The sequence below is a fragment of the Erpetoichthys calabaricus genome, chromosome 14 (genome assembly GCF_900747795.2).
Source record: "Erpetoichthys calabaricus chromosome 14, fErpCal1.3, whole genome shotgun sequence".
NCBI classification, from domain to species: Eukaryota; Metazoa; Chordata; class Cladistia; order Polypteriformes; family Polypteridae; genus Erpetoichthys; species Erpetoichthys calabaricus.
The window spans coordinates 80,196,245-80,218,929 of record NC_041407.2 but is presented as its reverse complement, the minus strand read 5'-3'; the positions used below and the strand labels follow the sequence as shown (position 1 = coordinate 80,218,929).

Here is a 22,685-nt window from a genome sequence, read left to right as displayed (position 1 = left end):
GCCATGGTAAAAACGTAATAAGTATTTTAAAGTCTGCAGCACAGCAAGTTACTTATTGAAGGCCAAAGAGAGTTGTGCATCAACTGAACATCATGTGGGTACCCTGGAGTTGAGACCTCATCTCGGACCACTGTGCTCTTTTTTTTTTTTTTTTTTTTTTTTTTTTTTTTACTGGTAAATTTAAGCTCTGGTCATTTTATCTGCTAGTCTGGCTTCAGTCTGTTCAGATCTTTCACTTGCTTTGATCCAGCAGGTGGCAGTGTTAGCATATGGGAAAGAAGAAGAAAAAAATCACTGGGACCCCCAGGGTTAAAATTTCAGATCCCAAAGCAGTCGGTCTTGTCTGTATGGTCCTAGAGGGCAAGTATGCCAAATTTGTTTGAGAATGATTTAATTTAAGAGTTGATTTAATTTGGCGTATGTGAGACTGATCGACAAAAAACAAAAAAGATATTGCTGTGAAAGCTGATCTCTGTGAAGTGCTCTAAATTAGAAACCTAAAACACAAAATAATTGATCACTTAAGTATTCACCCCCTTCAAGTCAGTCACTGCAGCTTGTAACTCCTTCAGAGTTCTCTGAGGTCTCTTGGTGGCTTCCCTCTTTACAGTTGTTCTTGTACCATCACTCAGTTTTTGTGGATGGCCTGCTCCAGGCAGATTTACTGCTGTGCCATACTTGATAATTGACTGGACTCTATGGGATATTCTGTGACTTGGACATTTTCTCCCCTCCATCCCCCCTACACTTGTGCTTTACAATCCCCTTTCCATGTAGTTGTCTGGAGAGTTCTTTTGTCTTCATTGTGTAGGTTAGGTCACCATACTGACTGGCCACAAGCTGGCCTTTCACATACGAGGGGCATTTATCCCACAATGAACTGAAACCCCAGACAGATGATGTCCATTGAACTCATTCTGTGACTTCTAAAACCAGTTGGCTACACCAGTGTGGATTTAGGGGTAACATTTTATACTTGTGCAAGTAGTTATTTTGTGTTTTAGATTTGTAATTTAGACTACATTGCAGAGATCGGTTTCCATTTGGAGACAAATCCTCAGTTATTTGATGATGTAAGAAAATAAATACTTTTCATAGGTTAAGCACACAAACTGTAGGAGAAAGTGTAAACTTTATGCTGACTCTCTGAACAGGGAGTTGAGGCAGAAACACTAACTGCTGTGCCATTGTGCTCCATCTGAGCAATGTCCTCCACTAGTTCTAATGTACAGAATTGGACCCTTTTGGCTTCTGTCATTTTTTTTTCCCCTCTTTGTACAACATGAAAAAAATGAGATTAGGTCAAGCATGTTGGTAGAGGAAAAAATGTTTAAAGAAAATATAAAAAAATTCTTGAGTATCCAACTTTTAAAGTCAAAATTTTGACTTTATAAAACAGAGTTGCCTTTTTTACTTTACACTTCTGTATCACACAGAGGACACAGCTAAGCCAATATCAATCATCAGAAGGACTGTACTTAGGACAGAAGGTGGTATAAATTCTTAACAGGTCTTAAGTCTGAGACTTACTGCCAGGGCTTTACTCCGTGCCAGCAGTTCCTTTATGTATTATACACGTAGAGTTACTTTGGATCACATTACCAACCTTTGTTTACAAGAAGAAAATATCCATTTGCACCTGCATTCTGTATATCGTCACGCAGACGGACCCCTGAGGGGATATAAAGCTACCCACCCTTGGTTATTCTACATGCATCACTGGGAGTACACAGATCATTCTCGGGCACAGGGTAAAGTAATTATTACCTAAGGATCTCTAACTTCAGTTTCATTTGAACTGCTCAAATGATGAAATTTTACTGACATGTCACTTGGCACGGGGACTAGTTTTAGGTTTTTCAGAAGGTAAAAGTCTCCATAATACTTCAATGAAACATGAACATGTAGTCTATGAAATATTACTGACATGAGCAATTTGGATGGGATTAAAATTACTGAGTTCCTCTGGTAAAAATCACTTTAACACAACCTCCTGGAGTAAAACTAATCCTGTCCGAATAGAGCTTTAGCTGAATAATTTATTTGAAACTTGTCATGAAGGGATGGAAACAGAACATTGCCTAAACATCATGTCTCCTCCAGCACACCTTTTATTATGACTTGTAACACATAAACACTCAGCTTTGCACAATGGTGCTATATAGTTTACCACTGAAACAAAAAAAAAAACCGTCTAATTCCTTTGGTTCCAGCTGGATGAATTGCTGCTGTTCTCCACCCAGGTGACATGAAAAGCATTCTTGTGGAGACATCAGCGGGAGAACGCCTCAGGCCAGCATGCCATCCAGCTGCTTTCAGCCACAATATGAGGTAATATGCGTCTTAATAAAGGGGGTGTACTGGAACCCAATGAGCAGCCCCTTAAAGGTGGAAGAGGGTGAGAAAATTTTAACATTTGTGGAACTGCTGCTCAACATCAGACCCAATCCCACCCAAAGAGGGTTTGAAGACCAGGCCTTCATAGAGAGCAGTGGTCCTAAAAACAAAAAATCTGCCCGCTCCCTACCGCCTTTAGTGGCTCCACAAGGAGGCCATCATTCTAGCCATTTTTTTTTTTTTAGAAATCAAGTATAAAAAGGATATAAATACAAACAGTTACATATTGCAGTCATACATTATTGCTGTAAAAAGACCTAAAATAGTACAGTTCCTACTGTGAAGTAGGCACACCGCCAGCCCAACTGCCCATTTTCATCAACATCTCACATGTACTACGAGTGAATCAGTGCTCAGGTTCTTTTGTCTGAGGGACTAGACAGCTTTTACAGCATGGGACTGATGGTGTGCCTAGGTCTCCAAGGTAGTCTGTAGAGAACATTCTCTTTTTTTGTGGGTACCTGTCTGCTTCTCAGATCTCTAATGACTTAAATATTCTGTGGCCTTTTCCAAGCCTTCCTTCAGAAAGTTCACATAGGATGATGTGGAAGGATCCTCAAAGTTATTTGAGAAACTAAAGAGGCCTCCTTCAAACGAATCCTCAGGCTTCATGGAGGTGAGGTCTAAGAAGTCATTGGCATTAATGTGATGGACCTGGGAGGACAAAACCAAAAGAGATTGTTGTGCAAAGTGACCAGATCAAAGTGAAAGCAACTGTCTGCACCACCACTGTCCAAGATTGGCTCACTTGAAAGTAGGAGTATGCAGTTAATCTCAAAAATTGTTATTTTAAGTATTTGGCACCGTAAGTCCCCTACATACCAACCTTCAAGTTATAAACTTTCAAAGATGCAAATGTTTTATCCAATAAATGAAAAATTCTATAAACAGGTGAACAATTAAAAATTGTACCGTAACTTCAAATTTCATGGCAGAGCGTGTCTGGCGCTAGATGGTGCGTAAAACCCATGCATTCTCAGTCACGTCTGTACATCCTCTACAAGTGCTTGTGCTTTTGGCTGTTATCTCTATTTATGTTGAGTTAACATGCTTTGTTTCAAGCCCAAGATGTTCGGAATTAAGCGTGTTCCACGAGAACACGGGTAGAAACTCTAAAGGTAAGTTCTTCTTCATCAGAGAACCACGTTAAAGTGCCACACAAAACCAAGAGACAAGGCACAGTAGGGACCTTGGGTTGGATCTTGTGAGCAGCTTGTTCTCGTCGACTTGTCCTAACTAACTCTAATGTCTGATCTTCGGATATGAGCATCCCAACAGGAGTACTACAGGTTAAGCGAGGGCTTTTATTTTGATACGCTCAAACTGGAGTTAGAAAAAGCACCACAAAAAAAGTTTGTGAAAACTTTTCTGGCACTTTTTTTTTTGGCCTTCCATGAATCTTCACCACAAACAGCTACAGGAAATCAATAAGTGATGGGCAGTAGGTGTCGAGCAATGATGCCACCCAATTGCTCATTTTGTGTGTGGAGGCCAGAAATGTATTTGAAGACAATCACATAGGCTTGTTCACTAACAGTAAGCGAGTTTACTGTACCAAGGTCAGCTGATGGAAACCAATGGGAATAATAAAAAAAATAACTTTCAGTTGTTTGTTGTTAAAATACACTAGAAATCTATAATTAAATACAAATATTAATTTTTAAAAGTACTTTGTGTACTGTACAGTACAAATATGTTTGATAGGAGCTGAGGAGAGGTAGGTTAGGTCTACATACATAGGTTACCTGATAGCGTAAACAGTGATATCAGCTGACAGAAAACAATAGAAACAAAAATGAACTTTGTTGTTTACTGTTAAACTACACAAGAAATCAGTAACATCCAAATATTAACTTTTAAAAGCATTTTCTTATGTACTAATAGCTGTACAAGTACATGTTTTCTACAGGAGTTGAGGAATGGGGGTTGCATTGTGTTCGGTGGGTGCCTAGGCTAACTTTGCTGGACTTATAAAAGGAGTGGATTTGTGAATACGCTCTCAGAATGCAACTCCTTTGTATGTGCGGGACTTACTGTTTTAATAAAAAAAAAAAAAAAAAAAAAAAAACCAAACTGGTAACCATGTTGAAGACGTACCACAGTTCCATTTGGCAAGCAGATCATCATTTCCACAGGGAAGTTGTACTTCTCCAAATGTAGGGTGGCCCGCTGTGAATTGGCATTCTCCTTCTCAGCCTGTAGTGACAATAAATACGTCAACCAACAGATATACAGTGCCTTTCAGATATAAGGAAGAATATCAGGAGCACCACAGAATACTCACCATATGGTTATATAAACACACAGCACTAGCTATTAGATTTGCACCTTTTACCAATGACTTTCGTGGATATCTTATGATTTGTTTCCCCCATTAGGCTACTTTTAATATCTATTTAGTTATTTTCCAACAGTCCCTTCATTGCCTGTCTTATGAACTTTCTTCCTTTATGGTGCCTTTCTTTTAATGTCTATCAATTGAATTTCTCCCTTTATATGGCCATTCATACCTATCAAATCAACTTTCTCCCTTTAGCAAATCCAGGAAGTTTCCTCTTTTTTCACATTAAATAACATTTCTTGTATATCTTCTCTTCTACAGTTCCTGTCATACACTTAGATCAATGAAAGATTAGAGGCAGGTCTTCAAATCAAAAGCTCAATCCTGTGTGACTGCATTTCCTCTGCAGGTGATGCTCAGATTTTAAAGAATTTATTTAACAATGTTTTACCAAAAATGCATGCATTTTGCCCATTGTGAACATAAGACTGAATTGTGTGCGTCATGCGACATGAGTAACGTAAGACTTTTCACAGACACTTTTATATTGTTTGCTGTGATTCAGCATTGGTGCCCCTAGGCTCCCATTTTATAAAAAATTTTGTTATATCCATGAAAACATGAGATTAAATTTTTTTCTCGGCCATTGTTATAAACCACAAGAGATTAAAACATGTTTAAATATATTTTGGGTGGAGCATTCCTTTAATGTAGTTAGCTAAATTAATTGAGGACGATAACAAGGTGGATAAGAAAGGCACCATATTAGACAGATGCCAAGGTAGACATGAAAGGCACTAAATAGGATGACAATATAGGGTTATATAAGGTACTATAGAAGAAAAATAATTGGGCTGATAAGAAAGACACTACATAAGATAGATAATTAGAGATATGATAAGCATTATATCATTAATGGTACATAAATAAATAGCTTCCATTTGTAGCTAAGACTGCAATGGAAAACATGGGACAAACAGCCTAGTACCACTGATGGGCATGGCAAGTCTCTACATGGCTCTCCATACTCAGCTGAAAAAGATGCTCTCAGGATGACTACACTGCTCTGAAGTTATTGTCTTTGTGTATTCATTTGTTAAGTGAGACTTCCGGACAATGCTGTGGTCAACACCCACCAGCCAACCTGTGAAATGTATGGATGGATGCAGCAGTAAGGCATTCTGAATTAGGGTGTATGATGCCAGCTGTTAGGAGTGAACGTTTCCACAACAGCAGCCTCGGGACTCCATTGCAAAGACAAGGTTGTGAGACCAGGAGATTCCATCCTTCAGTGTGTTTTATTCTTAGGAAAGCACCTTAGTCACAAAGCAGTAATGAAGACTGTAATTAGGTTACATTTGTTATGACAGCACAGTGGATAGCACTGCTGTCTCAAACCTTCAGGGACTTGGGGTCAATTCCCATCTCAGTTTACGTTTGTGTGAAGTAGGCACACTGCCTCTCTGTATCTGAGAAGACTTCCTCTGAGGAGCCCAGCTTCCTCCCACAACCCAAGATGTGATGGCTTGGTTAACTGGCAACTCTAAATTGGCCTGATGTAGGTGTTTAATTAAATGCACCCAGTGATGAACTAGTAACCAGGCTGGAGTTGCTTACCGCTTTGTGCCTCATGCTTCAGGGACATGTTCTGGATCCCTGCTTAATGTGATTTAAAAGTAGGTTTATGTTATTTTGGTCTGTTATTTGAATCCTCTTTATGAGTTTTAGATAGTTTTGTTTCCTTCCTTACCTTCAGGTCTTCCAGCTCTTTGACTAGTGACCAGCTGCTAATGAAGCTCTGATTGAGAAGAGATAAAACGGGCAGACTTTCCAGGACTGTCTCCCGGAGAGTCCGCCCCGAACCTGTGAATTAGAGAAAGGGATTATATTGCAATTTTCAGTCTCAAGAAGAAATGTCATAAGATGTAGGAGGTTAATCCTCTAAGTGTTCCCTCATATTAGACCTGGTTGTAGAAGAGACTGGCATTACCCATTTTGGTATGCTCTGGAACCAGACACTCTTAATTCAGCTCAAGTGTCAAGTTTCTCTCCTCACATGGCCTTTTTGGAATTCACCCTATGGGCCTTACCTGATAAAATGATTAATAAAGTGACACCCAGAGATGTCTTCTCGATACACCATCTATACACTTGATCGGGGACAAAGGGCCATAACTCAACGGTGGACAACACTGATGGATAAAACGTTGCACCAATTTTCAACCAACATTTTGGGCTTATGTGCACCCAAGGAAGCTAAGACAAAATGTCTATTCCTGCCTCTAAAAACTATTGCATGCACCGAATTCATGCTTTCTCTATATGCTCACTTTTCTCAACCTGGTTATAACTTCTTCTCACAGCAGGGACCCCGTTGCCTAGGGCCTCGATATAACAAAGGCTGGAGCAATCTGTTTAACTTCAAAGGGCAACCTAGTTAAAGAGTGGAAGAATTGTCTGTACTGGAGTTAGATGAGGATGCCGTTAGTCCAAACCCTGCTAAACAATAGCAAGTGCACAAGCATGAGAGACACCAGACGTAAAAGCCACACATTTGTCTTGCTAAAGATGGGAGTTGACTGTTCACTATTTGCCCAAAAAATGTACACATTGCTAGCAGAAGTGAACACCGTGTGTAAAACTTCAAAGAGTAAACTGTAGTACTGTGTGCCCAAGGTGAAGAAGGAGAAGAGCTCCTGAAGAAAGACAAAATTCTCTGAAGACCTTTCTACATATGTTTGAGAAAGCCGACCATAAGTACACTTACTTTGCTTCCGAGAGTTATTAATTACAACTTAGGTAAAGTAACAACCTTTGTGAAGATACGTTTTTAGCTATTATAGGTTTATCTTCCTAACTCCAGCAGGAAGTTCAGAGCAGCTTCACACAAACACACAAGCTGCATGTGTGGGATGAAACCAGTGCAAACTAGCTGTGAGCAAATCACTGCCACCTTCCTGGTACAAGACACTTTATAACTACTAAACACGTATCCATCCTGACAGCATGAATTGAAAGATCAGAATTCATAAATTATGTGCCTTATTCTTTTGGGGAAAAAAAGATCAACTAAGCTATCATAATTCCATGTTTTGTGTTGTCTAGTTATTGTCCTTCATCTCTATATATAAAATTGCATTTCTCCATCATCTATTGTCCGTATATTATAAATAAATTGTATTTTATGATGTATTGCTGCATATGTGTTCAGGTTATTTATTGAAAAAGAGTCTATTCAAGTTATTTATTGTAGACTTTTGCTGATTTTGTTCATAACAGACTGCTGTCACTTTCCTGCTCCACTGACAGACTGAGGAGATCGTTCCTCCCCCACACTATGCGACTCTTCAATTCCACCTGGGGGGGGGGTAAACGTTAACATTATTCAAAGTTATTGACTGTCTGTATACCTGCATTGTTATCACTCTTTAATTTAATATTTTCCTTATCAGTATGCTGCTGCTGGAGTATGTGAATTTCCCCTTGGGATTAATAAAGTATCTATTTATCTATCTATAAATTGTATGGATCTTTTCAAGTTTCTGGTATTCCTGCTGGAAGGTGAAGGTAAAACTCTTCATACATTCTATAAATTGTCTCAACAAAATGGCCAAAACATGGCAGCTTCAATTTTGTGGTGTGCCACAGATGCTGATGGATGTCCATTTGAAACAGCTTGTTCAATTTCATCAGACAGAGGCTTAGCTGGACTGTGATCTGGAGATGCCACTGCATGAAAAGGAATTCACTTTCACTTTGTTTGTGACATGGACTTCTGGATCTACCAACGTGGTAATTTACTGTAGAACAGGTCAACGATGTGATATCTAAGGCAAAGAGCAGGTGAACCCAATAAAGGGGTCACTCTGTGTATGTCTGCTAATCAAAGGGCAGGAGAACTCAAAGTGGTCAGTCAAAATAGAGAGAGTCACCGATAATCAAATGGCAAGTGGACGATTGGGTCAAATAAAGTGACGAATTCCCTGTAGGTAGAGTCACTGCTAGTCAAAGGGCAGTAGGACCTACTAAGTGAGCTCTCATTGTACTCATGACTACTGTTGGTCAAAAGCTGGGTGGTGGACATAATAAAAATATCACTAAGTTATAGGGGAGGTGCACCCAAAAAACAAGTCACTCTAACTTTGTACAAAAGAATAAAATTCTAAAATAATATTATATTATTGGAGTGACACCCCAAGAGGTCAAGCACTACCAAGTGCACATAACCCAAGCAGGCCCTTAATTTTTTGGCAATGAATATTAAAAAACACAAAACACCCAACAGGAGCAAAAAGAGCAGATTAAAACTAAAGACAATCATACAAGCATGCTAGACTTCCTAATAAAAAGAATGGTGACCATCCAGTAGGCTTCACTACTTATGTCTTTTAATGACATGTGACCTAAGGCCTTATGCGAGAAAAATGAACACACACTGAAGAAGTAAGGATGGTCATTGCCAACACAGTAGCCATACCTCAGCAGGACTGGTCATCTAAAGCCCCCCACAATAAAATGGAATGCACTAGCTTCTTCTCCACCTCAGCCTTTTCAAAAGCTTCAGAAAATGGAAAGTATGAAACCTGCAAGGAAGCAAAGTATAATGTTATATTTTCTCCCATCACTGAAAATAGCTAAATTTACCATTCTTAAATTCCCTACAAAACCTCTCTTATTTCTAGCTTCCCACTACATTCATTTTGATTCAACTCGTAAGGACCAGCATTACAACTAAAGCCATATCATCACCCTTTTAAGCGCATAAGGTGTACCAGAGGCGTTACCTTCTTAAAGGGGTACATCGTGACCTCTAGGCGACATAAAGCCTCCTCCATGGAGATTTCTGACTGCCAAGCAATTTCCTCGAAAACAAACTGGATTGGCTCGCTGTTAACATCCCGACGGTCTATCACATTGCCATTTTCATCGTGAATCACAGAAGGCGTTGATGGGCCGGACGCTTCCAGTTCCATCTGTCAACAGAAGACTTGTCAATGTCCTGTTAGAATTGAAGCGTCATATATTCTAGTGATGGACAATGCAACTGTTTAGTATTAGCCTTGTAAAAACTAAACTCATTTTATGAGTAAGCAGGGATTATGGACCCCATCATTGAATGGATACTGTCATTTAGATGTTTGCTAACCTAACTACTAACACACTTGGCCAATTTTAGAATTCATCATTTTTGAATGATCACTCAGAAATGTTGTACAGTAGTTACTGCTACTGCCACCAATCTACCAATCTGTGGTTGAATTCCATGCCAGGTTTCCTCCTGCATGCAGTCTACACATTCTACTTATGTTTGCTTGTGCCTCCACACCAGCTCCCCTGACCCCCCAATACTCTGATTTTGTTTCCATTTCCAGATATATTCATGTTGAATTAAATGGCTGTCATGGAGATTAATATTTAATCTTTTATGATGGTTTGTTAATGGTCATTTAAAGAGTGAACTGGATATTTAAGGGAAAGAAACAACTTTCTGACAAGTAAACATAAATATCTTTTGAGAAAAGTATAAAAAACAGATTTATTTTCAGGAAGTCATGTTTTATTGGTAAGAACTGCTATGTTTTAGGGTTTACCTAACCTTCTCCTGAGTCTTTAGGAATTTCTGTTAAGTGCCGATTTGGGATGTGCAATGTAATTGATTGCACAAGAATTCTTTATTATAACATGCACAAATTCTAACATCATTTACAAACGACTTGCTGAATGCAAAGCTTTCGTTTAGTTTATATGAGCTTCAGGAACAGGGACACTTTATATTAAATGAGTCCATCCCCCATTAAGAAAATTTACACTGGAAGGGACAAGTAAATTCATGTCTCTGGAAGAGAAGTAGGTTTGAAGAGGTAGTTTACGACTTAATTACCTGTGTATCTTTACTGTTATGTTTGTCTGAAATTCGAGAGGATGCATACATGCAGGAACAAAGTGGGTGGTGTGGAGTCTGCCTGAGCTGAGTGATCTGAAACTACACACTCACTAGTAAAAGAGGTGTGTCAAGGACAGGATAAAGGAGGCCTGTAAAGGCATGCTTCTGTTATGTTTCAATCTGGGTTCTGCCCCACTGGCTGGGGTGAAAATGCCTCTTCCATGCCTGAGTTGTTCATTTCTTGTTCACTGCTGATCATTTAATTGCTACTAGGGGGCGGAGCCCCCTGCTAACTTCACTCGCACACCCCCGGGTTTGGTTTATTGGATATACAATTTAAAGAGATTGTTATTTTCATGGGAATTGTTACATATGCATTATTTTCACTTTTACTTTAAAACTTTTTTAAAAACAATACTTGTCCTTTATTTTCGGCCCCGGGTGTGTTTACATCTCTTCCTCGCAGGAAGTATAATGCTGCTAGTGTTGTGAAGGGGGTGTGGCTGAACGCACGCTAAGGAGAAGCGGTCGGATCATCTGCTGGCTTTCTGCTGCTGGCGAGCTGCGTGTTCTGCTTGTCTCGCTGCCCAATCATTTCAAAGCCTGTACAGCAGCTGTCCTTTTGCCACTTGGTGTCACTGCCGCTCGCGTTGTGAACGGGGAGAGGGGGGGTTTGGGTGGCTGAACGCACGCTAAGGAGAAGCAGTTGGATCATCTGCTGGCTTTCTGCTGCTGGCGAGCTGCATGTTTTGCTTGTTGCTTGTCGTTGTTTTAAGAGCTGGGAGCACATGAAGCGTGTCTGCCAAAAGCAATCCAACAACTGCTAGGTTAGATGTCCATGGACTTGTTTTAAATGATGTCTCACTGCCTTGTCTCGCGTGACGTTGTAAAATACAATTCAGTCAGCTGGCAACATCTCCAAAACTGAACCTAAGTACGTACTTATTTCCGGCCCCAGGCATGGTTAAATCTCTTTCTCGCAGGACGTATAACGCTGCTCGCATTGTGTAGGGGGGGGGGGGGGGGGGGTTGCGGCTGAACGCATGCTAAGGTGATGCTGTTGGATCATCTGCTGTCTTTCTGCTCCTGCTGTCGCGCTGCCCGTCGATCATTTTAAAGCCTGTACAGCAGCTGTCCTTTTTCCACTTCGCGTCTCTCCCACTTGTGTTGTAAAATTAGTTAGGGTGGCTGAACGCACGCAAGGAGAAGCGGTCGGATCATCTGCTGGGTTTCTGCTGTTGGCGAGCTGCGTGTTTTGCTTGTCGTTGTTTTAACAGCTGGGAGCAAGTTCATGTGTCTCTCGCGGGACTTCAAATTGTCTTCCAAGAAGATCACGTCTCGTCTCCCTAGTCTCCCTCCCAAAGATTTTTTTTATAATAGAAAAAAATAGATAAATATATCTCTCTATGTGCCATGCATTTTGTAGGCAATTCCTGAAGAGGCATTGCCATTGGCTCACCTCCATCATGGGACTGCCCTCAACCCTACAAAGAATAAGGAAAACCTTTGCAAGTTTACTGAATGCGCTACATGGTTGGGGAGCTCTTCCAGTAGCCATACCATATGCACTTCAGAACAGATCATCCACCTGAAGCTAAGCATGTTTGGGTGCGGCCAGTACTTGCATGGAAGACCATCTAGGAAAGCTTGGGTTGCTGCTGGAAAAGGTGCTGATGAGGCCAGCAAAGGGGCGCTTACCCTGTGGTCTGAATGTGGATCCCAATGCCCCAGTGCAGTGACGGGGACACTGAGCTCTACAAATGGTGCTATCCTTCAGATGCGAAATAAAACTGAGGTCCTGACTCTTTGTGGTCATAAGAGATCCCTGAGCATCCTTTGTAAAGAGTAGGGTGTATCCAGATGTCCTGGCTAAACTGCCCAGCTAGTCATTCTGGACCCCTAATCATCCCGTTTCTCTAATTGGTTCTCTCTCTCACCACTTCACCACCTAACAGCTAATGTGTAGTGAGTGTACTGGCACAAAAATGGCTGCAGTTGCATCTTCCAGGTTGATGCTGCACATGGTCGTTGAAGTGGCACCCCACTCACTGAAGCATTTTGAGTAATGAGAAAAGTGCTATATATATATATATATATATATGTAAAGAATTATTAATATTATTATGCATTTTTGTTCTTTTTGAACAGTACTGATATTTTGGATTGTTTGTGACCTTTGGCTCTGCTTTTCTACCATTTATATTGGGACTGGGTTTGCTTTTAAGATTGTCTATTTTGAAGGAACTCCCTATGCCACACAGCTTTTTTTGTAATAACATTTTTATTTATAAAGATTGTACATTTACCCTTTTATGGACTAGCTGGGGTTTGACACATTCCCCCACTAGTGAGCATTTTGAGTCGTTTTTGGAACTTATTGTGCTCAAGAGGCTCAAGTTCACAGTAGTTTTGCTCTCTGTCAATTCCCATCCGGAGGAAAGGCCATCTCTCAGCCTCTCTGTTTCATCCATGCACACATCATGCCGGATCAAGGGCCATGCCAGACCACATAAGACTAGAGACCAGTCAGCATAATAAGACAGACAAACACCTGCTAGCCTATTGTCAAGTTGTATTATTTTACCAACACGCATTGCCATTTGGGGAAAATTATCTGTAATACATAATGAATAAATACTTGACTTTCTTTCCTGCCTGTTCAGGTATTTTGTCTAATTGCCTGGGGTTACAAATGTAAAAGAAAGGGGGACGTGTTGAGCAGGAGTAGAAGTCTGTACTAAACTGAAACATCTGCAACATGGCTAGTCTTTTTAAAAATGGTGCCTTTCTTTTCTACCACGTAGTTTTCCTTGAAAAATGTTGACTGAGGACAGATTTTCTCCAATAAGTTATACACATGTTTTACTGAAAAAAAAAACTGATTTGATTTACTGCTTCTGAATAAATCGATTATCAAAGCCAATGCTGACATCTGTTTTCCATCCGTTCATTACTGAATCCCACTAACTCCACATCGGGGACATTGCGGCTGGTGCCATAGACAGCAATTTAGAACCAGCCCTGGGTGGGTGCTCACGCATTGCAAGGCAGAGTTTTGTCCACACCTGCACTGGGCCAATTTAAAGGCACCAATTAAACCACAAGCCATGTCACATTAGATGACTTTTTCAAGGACTTTCAGTCGCAGCCTTCACTCACATAATCTTAGTGAGTTGTACACAGTCAACAGCACACTCCCACAAAGCCAGCTTCGTAATGCGACGTGCCTAGTGACTCAGTCCAACTAGTCCATGATACGCTCTAACAAAAGCAAACAGGTTGTAAGGCAGCAAAAGCACTAACCACTGGGTCAGCCATTTCAATATTCTACACTTGAAATAACAAGAAATGGACTCTTTCGATTCCTGTCTCTTTCTGCTCACTCTACAATCTCCTCACTGCAAACTCATGTTACCAGTGACAAGGTGTGGACATTTAAAGATCCAGCCTGGAATTCACCACAGTGACAAAACAGCCGATATGAAAATGGATTATTTGATTGATGTATCTGATTTTATATTTGACAATAGACTATTTGACTGGTATTTTTATGAGTGATAAGGCATGAGCTACAAACAGCATTAAAAAGCGACTCTGCAATGCGATTCATTAAATGAATATAAAATGGAAGTTGCCCACTTATTTTGCTCATTGCAGAACAGGTCCGAACATTGGTAGAATGTTCAAGAACAGTCCTGGCTAGGAACAACCTGAGGCACATGGACAGAGCATGACAAGGGAGTTGGCTAGGGGGTTAAATGAAAAGGGAAATGCAGTAAGCAACTTCATCAGTGCAGTCAATCCTGGTGTGGTCAGAGCGGGAGCACAAGCAAGCAAGCTCAGAGAGGCAGATGGCGGATACCCGAAATCTATGCTGGCGAGTATAAAAATGAGAAGTTAATGCTTGGATTTCAGATTATTTAATGATCAAAGGAGTAGGGTCACTCCTTATGATACCTCCACAGCTACAGCTCCACCAGATCAGAGTGTCCTCTAGTGGTATTTGGTGTACATCTGAACACCATAATTGAACAGGATCTCCAAGACGTTTGAGTGGCCTGCAGTCTGTGTAAGGCTGGGACAAACAGAATATCTTTGGTACCACCTGCCATCCCTGAGGAGCTGGGTTGACACCCTGCCAGACCTCTATGGTCTCTCTGTCTCTAACAGGCCCTCTGAGAATTCACTACCAGCACATACAAAACTCATATAGGGCTCACCATCTCCCATGACAGCTCTTGTCATCAAAAATGATGAGTAAGAGAGCTTTCCATCTGCCACTGTGGCTTTGCCATTTTTAAAGAGCCCCCTGGTGGGATTGTCCCTCTCCCTGTGACACCTCTGCCCTTGCAATCCCTCTGTCAGTCCCCAAGGCAACAGATGCACGCTGTAACAAACTACTAGAAGGGCACTGAACTCCCTGGGGTTTCAAATCTGAATAAAAGACTAATGATTGCAATGTGCTTTTTGTAGTTTCACTGTGTTTGAATATGATACACATACTAAAAAAAGTGAACCAATACTGACCCTCAAGTTAACAATTTCTTGCTTATAAACGCAGGATCCTACCTGTGGAAGGAATCCAATATCCACTTCCATATTACTACTTTCACTAGCTCCATACAGCCACTCCATGTCAACATTCAGCGACCTGAAGACAAAACAGACAATGAGGGTATGGAATATTCTTCACAGATACACAAGATTATTTTAAGGTATAATTTTATGAATAAGTAGAGCTGAGGGCAGCAAAGGGATTCAAATCCCAGCCAGATCACCAATTTGTTTCCAGTCTCTCCCAAATTCTAAAGATATGCATATTTGGTTGACGCAAGTCCCAAAATTTTCCCAGAATGGGAAAGAATGTCATGCAATAGTCCGCCACCCCTTCCAGGATTGGTTACCGATTACTTCTGATGCTGCAACCCTTAAAATAAAACTAGGAGTTTAGAAATCGTAAGGGATCAGCACTAAACTTCAGCTGCCTTACGGGTTACGAGAAAGTGTTTTAATAATGAAACAGCCTCATGACAGTGAAACAGAACTCATTCTTACTGACACAGATTGCTTTTCTGTGTTTAATAACAAGGTCAACCAAGCGACAGTGAACACCATCACCAAGCAGGACACTTAAAACACGGTTAGAAGTCAAATTTGTTTGAACCCAATGACTACTCATTGTCTTTGTGGAGTGTCAATTCCTTCTCCACATTTTTTAAGAAGCAAGTCCTTGCGGGCTCATCGTACAGCAATTAATGTAGTTTCTTAATACAGGCTATTTTTGGGTCCTGTTAATGATTTACCACATGTTGCATTTCCTTTGGAGTCTCTTTTTCATAATTTAAACCTCTGCAACTGAATATCACATCTTTTGTTAACTAATATTTATTTATTATCTTCTAATTTACATGAGGGTAGCATGGTAGAATAGTATCCTGGTTTCAAACTCCATGCCTGGACATTGCTCCCTGTTCTCTGCATGACTTTCCTCCCATATCTCCAAAGATGTGCTGGAAAATCTAAACTGACCTTAGTATGACTATGGGTGTGTATGTGAGTGGACCCTGGGCTTTTTCTGCTTAGCATCCAGTATTGCCAGGATAGGCTTTGGGCTTGCCGCACCTCTAATTTAAATAGGCGGGTTCAAGAATATTAAGTGACAATACATTACCGTGGTGTAGGAGTAGTCTCATTTATTAAAACTTACAGAGAGTAGATAATACTTTTTAAAATGGTGTTCTTCAAAAATCAAGGGTGGTCTAACACAAGGGGTCAAATCAACACACAAGGCTGACCCCCAGGTACGTACCTGTTATTAGGGACAAAGAGTCGGAATTCACGCACATGAGTGGAATCTTTCGATAAGACAATATGGCCTGTGAATTGGGCAGGAGAGAACCAGAAGGGGAAATCAGGAATATCATTCAACTGAAATTCTGCATGAATTCTGAAAAAAAGAATACATAAAAAGGTCTGTTGAGAAAATGCCATTCAGTCAAAAATAGGTGAACAAGAATTGATTTGCAAATGTCTCCAGAATATCTCTGAGTCACAGTTTGAAGGTCTCCATGGTGCTTGTTTTGAACGACACTGCTTGGTAAGTTATTCCATTTAGATAAATATTTCTTAGTGTTGGCACCCACTCTTTTTCCTCACTTCATACACCTCAAACATTTCTAACATACCGTATATACTAGCAGATAAGTTCTTCCGCGGATATAGTAAGTCGGGACTTCATTTTATTGTATAATTTCTGGTACTTTTTGTCGGTTGTACAAGTTGAATGTGGAAAACTCACATTATTGGTCCAAGAGATTATGCTAACGCCCACCTGAGAGAGTAACCATGGAGCACACTGCTTTTTTTTCCTATGTCTGTGCGGCAATGCACTGTATCAGCATGTGCTCCTAACACCTCTCTCTCTATTGTGCCTATGTGACCACACGGTAATACCCAAACTATTCTGAAGCAACGTTTGCACCAATATGTGTTTTTTGTATCTCACACCCTTTTACACCTTTATCGTAAGAGCATTCCTTATCTACGATGGAGCATTCGATCAGATAAAAATATGAAGCTGGTTTTAAATTAAAACTTGTTGAAATGGCAAAAGAAACTGGTAACTGTGCTACTGCAATAAAATTTGATGCGTCTGAGAAACTGCTGCAAGATTGAAGGAAGCAAGAAGATGAAAAAAAAATAAATAAGTGTCCCATTTTATGATCAATTTTTTGGGCTTCAAGACCCGACTTATAGGTGAGTAAATAAGGTATATAGTCCAAAAGGAAAAGATTCAAATCCTTCAATCTCTTCTCACAGTTCATATCCCTCAACAGTTTAGGAAATCAAGTGTATTCAATAGCAATCATATTAGACTGTGTGAGAGATGATTCAATCACTTTGATTCTGTAAATAAAGCTACAAGACTTTAGTCTGAATGAACTTCAAGAATTTTGCTCACCTGAAAACAATGTCGTAATAAAAATCACTGCTAGCTCGAATACAAGCTACCGTGCCCTGAGGAGCAAAGCGCGTCTTGATAAATGGGCGCGGGTGGAACATGCTGAGCAGAGAGTGAACTAATACCTGAAATGACAAAGCAAAAACCATTTCATTTAGGCTAACCAGTCTGTCCAGGACTGCAAGGTAACCATGAAAAACATACAAAACACACATCATATACTGTACCAAACAGAATGTAATTTAGCTCCCAATTGTAAATAGGGAAACAAATTACAAAAAAAATTAAGAATATTAGAGAAGAAAAGGACAAAATGTAACTGGTTGCTTCATGCAGTCCATTAATAAAAATCAAGTAGATCAGTTAAAAAAAGAAATTAAAATTCTTGTTGGAATCACCCAATAATATGCCAGGCTTGACTGCATCCCATTGTCTTCCATGTAGTCAGCTTATAGTTTTGTTTGAAAAGTTCAATATTAGAATAAACTTCATTACTGATATTATAGCAGTGGAGTACTTTGGCGATGGATGTAGTAAGTACTGTTACTCTGCAGCTCCCGGGACTGGCGTTAATTTCCCTGCTGGCTCAATATGTCTGTAATGGTCGCATGTTCTTTCTATGTTCATGAAGGATTTCTCATGGGATTTCAGTTTCATCTCATGTCCCACGATTACATTCTCACTTTAACTTGTCTTTGTGTGAGCACCTAAGTAGCAAACAGGATTCCCACCCAAACACATCATGATCCACACACAACCTCAGTGCTAAATCAGAGTAATCAATTAACTCAACTTTCAAGTCTTTCGGATGCAGGAGTACACAGAAAAAAAAACCTTACTGATATGCAAAATCAACTCAAAATGACCACTTTGCAACTGGAATCCAAAATGCTTTAGTGCTGCTGCCATTTATGCTGCCAGCTTAACACTTTATGATTGTTCCTGAATTCAGATCAGAAAAAATGGGGAAAAAATATATAACTGAGTGTTCAGCAACTATATGTTCAATTCTCTTACAAAGTGTTTTAACATGGGACTTGAACTCATAATGACAGCTTCACAAATGCAATAATCATTTACAAAGTGTAGATGCCAGGATTCCATTACCCAGCACACACCATGCTAAGAACAAAGTTGACTAAATTTACAGTCTAAAGGAAACAACGAGTTTTCAGATATAAAAGCATCATCTTTAGTAATCGACCAATAGTTGACTTCGTTAATAATGAAAAAAATTACAAAGAAACTGAAGATGTATGACATAGCGTATATGACCATAGGGGTTTGCTTAACCTCCATTGACAACAAAACCAAATAGAGTCCATGTTGTCTAAATGTACAAGGTGCTTTGATTAAAGAAGCTCAAAAGATTTTTCAAATTAAAGTTCGGATTCATTGTAGTCATCTCATATTTGCATTTTTTTGCTATATTTCTGACTTTCCTGAAAATGACTGATAATAACATGCACCTTTCAAACTGGCTGTTTTTGCTTGTACCCTTTATGCTTTATTCTGTTTCAGGGAAGTAGAGCACCAGCATGACGTTTTTTATTCTTATTTGCTATGTGAAACAATCTGTAAAGGTGCTCTGTTCTCAAGACACCATAACACACAAAATTACAAAATGAAACACAGAAACGGACAAATAATGTGGCAATTTTACAAAAAATAAGGATTCTTCGCTCTTACCTCCTTACCCCTTGGCGTTGGAGGATGGTAACGGTTATTGGGAAGGTACCCAGTAAAAATGTTGAGTTCGCTGGGGATGATCCACCAAGGGTCCCCCACCTCTCGCTTGTTTTTAGGGGGCAGAAAGGTGCGGAACTGACTGGCAGAATAAACGCTGGAAGTTACAGCAGGGCTCGTCCATTCTCGGAGTCCACGGAGGGCACTGATTGAAACCTGCAAGACCAAGAGCAGTCACTGAGACACCACAGTGGTGTGGGGTTTAGCTATTACTGTCATCGTTTGCTCAGGACCAGGTTCAGGGTCTCCAAACTGATAGGCGGAACTTGAATTAATCAATCTGCAGACTGGGACTCTACGCATGTCAATTCAATCACCTGAACTAGCATTGCAGTTTGGAAAACTGCAACAGGGCAAAGTTCATCCATCATTTATACTCACCCCAAGGAAGCCATCTTTACTTTTAGTCATAGTCTCCATTAGAAGAGGCTGGAATTTAGACACAATGGTGAAAGTCTCACCATTATCATCCATGTTCACATCCTCTTCAAATACAGCTGGAGGTAAGGTACCTGGAAAGGCCATTTACAGAGATTAGAGGCTTCAAAATTTCCTCTTCTACGTTTTGCATCAGGGGACATCTTTAAGCTGACAAGGAAATGGAGGTTTCAGATCTGAGACTCTAATATTGTGTTCACTTTGTACTTCTGCATGCTCAAAGGTACAACAAGATGTTATTTTGAAGGGCAACAAAGACAAATTCTAAAGACAAGATCTGCCAGTTTTGCTAACACAGCGATTACCTTAATCCTCATCTTCCATTCTGAAGGTTGCTGGAAGTAGTGGCTTATCCCAAGAACACTGGCACATGGGATGGGGTCCCACTACACATGCACAACTGAGTTATGTACAGTGGACTCAAAGTATTTAGACCCCTTCACCTTTCTCACATTTTGCTAAAACCATTTAAAATTAATTTTGTCCACACATCAAGCAACACTTAATATCCCAAAATGACAAACTGAAGTTATTTAAAATAAAAAACTGAGAAAAAAAATCATACTGACAGAAGAATTCAGACCCTTTTGCTATGAAACTTGAAATCAGGCTCAGGTGCATCCCATTCTTTTGATGATCATTGAGATGTTTCTACACTTTGTTAGGAGCTCACTTGTGGTTAATTCAATTGATTAGACATGATTAGGAAAGGCTCACGCCTGTCTATAGAAGGTCCAACAGCTGACCCCGTGTATCAGAGCAAAAACCAAGCCATGACATCAAAGGAGTTTCCTGCAGAGCTTAGAGAAAGCATTGCATTGTGGCACAGATCTGGGGAAGGCTGTAAAAAATTCCTTTAGTACTGAAGGGCACAGTTGCCTTCACAATTCTAAAATGGAAGAAGTTTGGAACAACCATGACTCCTCCTAGAGCTGGCCACTGGCCCAAACTGAGCAATAGTGGCAAAGGGCCTTGTTAAGGGAGGTGAACAAGAACCCGATGGTCACTCTGGCAAAATTCCAGAGAACCTACAGTATGTAGAAACTGGAGAAACTTCCAGAATGACAACCATCACTGCAACATTCCACCGATATTGAATATATGGTAGACGGGCAAAACAGATGCCTCTTCTCAGTAAAAGACTCATGGAAGCCAACTTTGAATTTACAAAAAGGCACCTAGAGGATAAACATGACTCTCTGGTCTGATGAAACCAAGGTTAGCGTCATGTCTGGAGGAACCCAGATACTGTTAATCAGCTGTGCAATGGTGAAGCATGGTGGTGGCAGCATCATGCTGAGGGGTTGATTATCAGAGGCAGGGAATGGGAGACTACACAGGGTTGATGGGAAACTGAATGGAGCAAAGTACAGAGATATCCTTAATGAAAAGCTGCTCCAGAGCACTCTGGATCTCAGACTGGGCTGGAGGGTCAACTTCCAACAGGATAATGACCTTAAGCACGAGACAGAACAGGAATGGCCTAAGGGGCAACTCTGCAAATGTCCTTGAGTTACCCAGCCAGAGGCCAGGCTTAATCCCAATCGAACATCTCATAAGAGACTTGAAAATAGCTGCCCACCAATGGTCTCCATCCAGCCTGACAGAGCTTGAGGGGATAAACAGAGAAGAATAGCAGAAAATCCCTCAATCCAGGTGAGGGAAGCTTGTCGCATCATAACCAAAATTACTCCAGGCTGTAATCGCTGCCAGAGGTGCTTCTACGATATACTGAGTAAAGAGTTTTAATAGCAGACATATATGAAGGAAAGACCTGTGCGTGTATGGAGCAGTCCACTCTGCTCACGCTCAGCCACTAGATGGCGCATGCATACACTCTTTTCATCTCTTCAATGCATCTCATTACAAACAACCTGTGTGCAGTAAACGCCGGTGCGCATGAATAATGGTGTGCTAATGACACAGTTGAAGAGACACAACGTCGAAAGGAAACAAATGCCGTGGCTCAACAACGTGCAAGTGAAACACCCCAGCAATGAAGGGCAAGGCTTGAAGTTTTCACTAAAATCATTGTCTAACCTATAGGGACTTGCTCGAGATAAAGATCAATAGGTCTCATATGCCAGCCATACGGCTAAGACTTGGTATCGCCAGTGTCTTCTCACAAAAGCCAGTGGGGCAGCAAGCACAGGGGGGTCTACATCTCCTGCCCTGGGTAATTCTTAAGAGTCAGGTGACACCTCTCCAAGTTCATGAATATAATAAAACTGCTAGAGAGCCTTCACATTGTTTTTCTGTCACAGAAGCAACAGACACAAGAAAGGAACCAGCACTGTATGGAGTGCCAGTCTGTTTTAGGGTCCACTTGCTCACTCACCCTGCCCTGAGGAATCTCCAGTGCTAAGCACTTTACTGTCATCACCATCAAACATAGACTGCCAATATTGATGTTCTGTGCAAGACAGGACAGAGCCGACTATACTTTCTTAGAAGGCTGGCGTCTCTCAACATCTGCAATAAGATGCTGCAGATGTTCTATCAGATGGTTGTGGCGAGCGCCCTCTTCTACGCGGTGGTGTGCTGGGGGGCAGCATAAAGAAGAGGGACGCCTCACACCTGGACAAACTGGTGAGGAAGGCAGGCTCTATTGTAGGCACGGAGCTGGACAGTTTGACATCCGTGGCAGAGTGACGGCCGCTCAGCAGGCTCCTGTCAATCATGGAGAATCCATTGCATCCACCAAACAGTATCATCTCCAGACAGAGGAGCAGCTTCAGCGACAGACTGCGGTCACTGTCCTGCTCCACTGACAGACTGAGGAGATCACTCCTCCCACACACTATGCGACTCTTCAATTCCACTCGGAGGGGTAAACGTTAACATTATTCAAAGTTATTGTCTGTTATGCCTGCATTTTTATCACTCTTTAATTTAACATTGTTTTTTATCAATATGCTGCTGCTGTAGTATGTGAATTTTCCCTTGGGATTAATAAAGTATCTATCTAGCTATCTATC

At 40.7% G+C, this 22,685-nt stretch overlaps 1 protein-coding gene across 2 annotated transcripts in view; it reads right to left on the bottom strand.

Annotated features, from left to right (window-relative positions):
* Positions 1-2,084: 2,084 nt before the first annotated feature.
* selenon (selenoprotein N) overlaps positions 2,085-22,685 on the bottom strand; it is a 53,739-nt gene continuing 33,138 nt past the window's right edge. For both annotated transcript variants that reach the window (XM_051919085.1, XM_028819535.2), the window contains 10 exons: positions 19,651-19,781; positions 19,213-19,425; positions 17,524-17,648; positions 16,372-16,509; positions 15,132-15,213; positions 9,463-9,651; positions 9,156-9,261; positions 6,429-6,541; positions 4,495-4,593; positions 2,085-3,051 (listed from right to left, as the gene is read on the bottom strand). In XM_051919085.1, the coding sequence (XP_051775045.1) occupies positions 2,878-3,051; positions 4,495-4,593; positions 6,429-6,541; positions 9,156-9,261; positions 9,463-9,651; positions 15,132-15,213; positions 16,372-16,509; positions 17,524-17,648; positions 19,213-19,425; positions 19,651-19,781 (1,370 nt within the window). In that variant the 3' untranslated portion in view covers positions 2,085-2,877. The remainder of the gene's footprint in view (positions 3,052-4,494; positions 4,594-6,428; positions 6,542-9,155; positions 9,262-9,462; positions 9,652-15,131; positions 15,214-16,371; positions 16,510-17,523; positions 17,649-19,212; positions 19,426-19,650; positions 19,782-22,685) is intronic.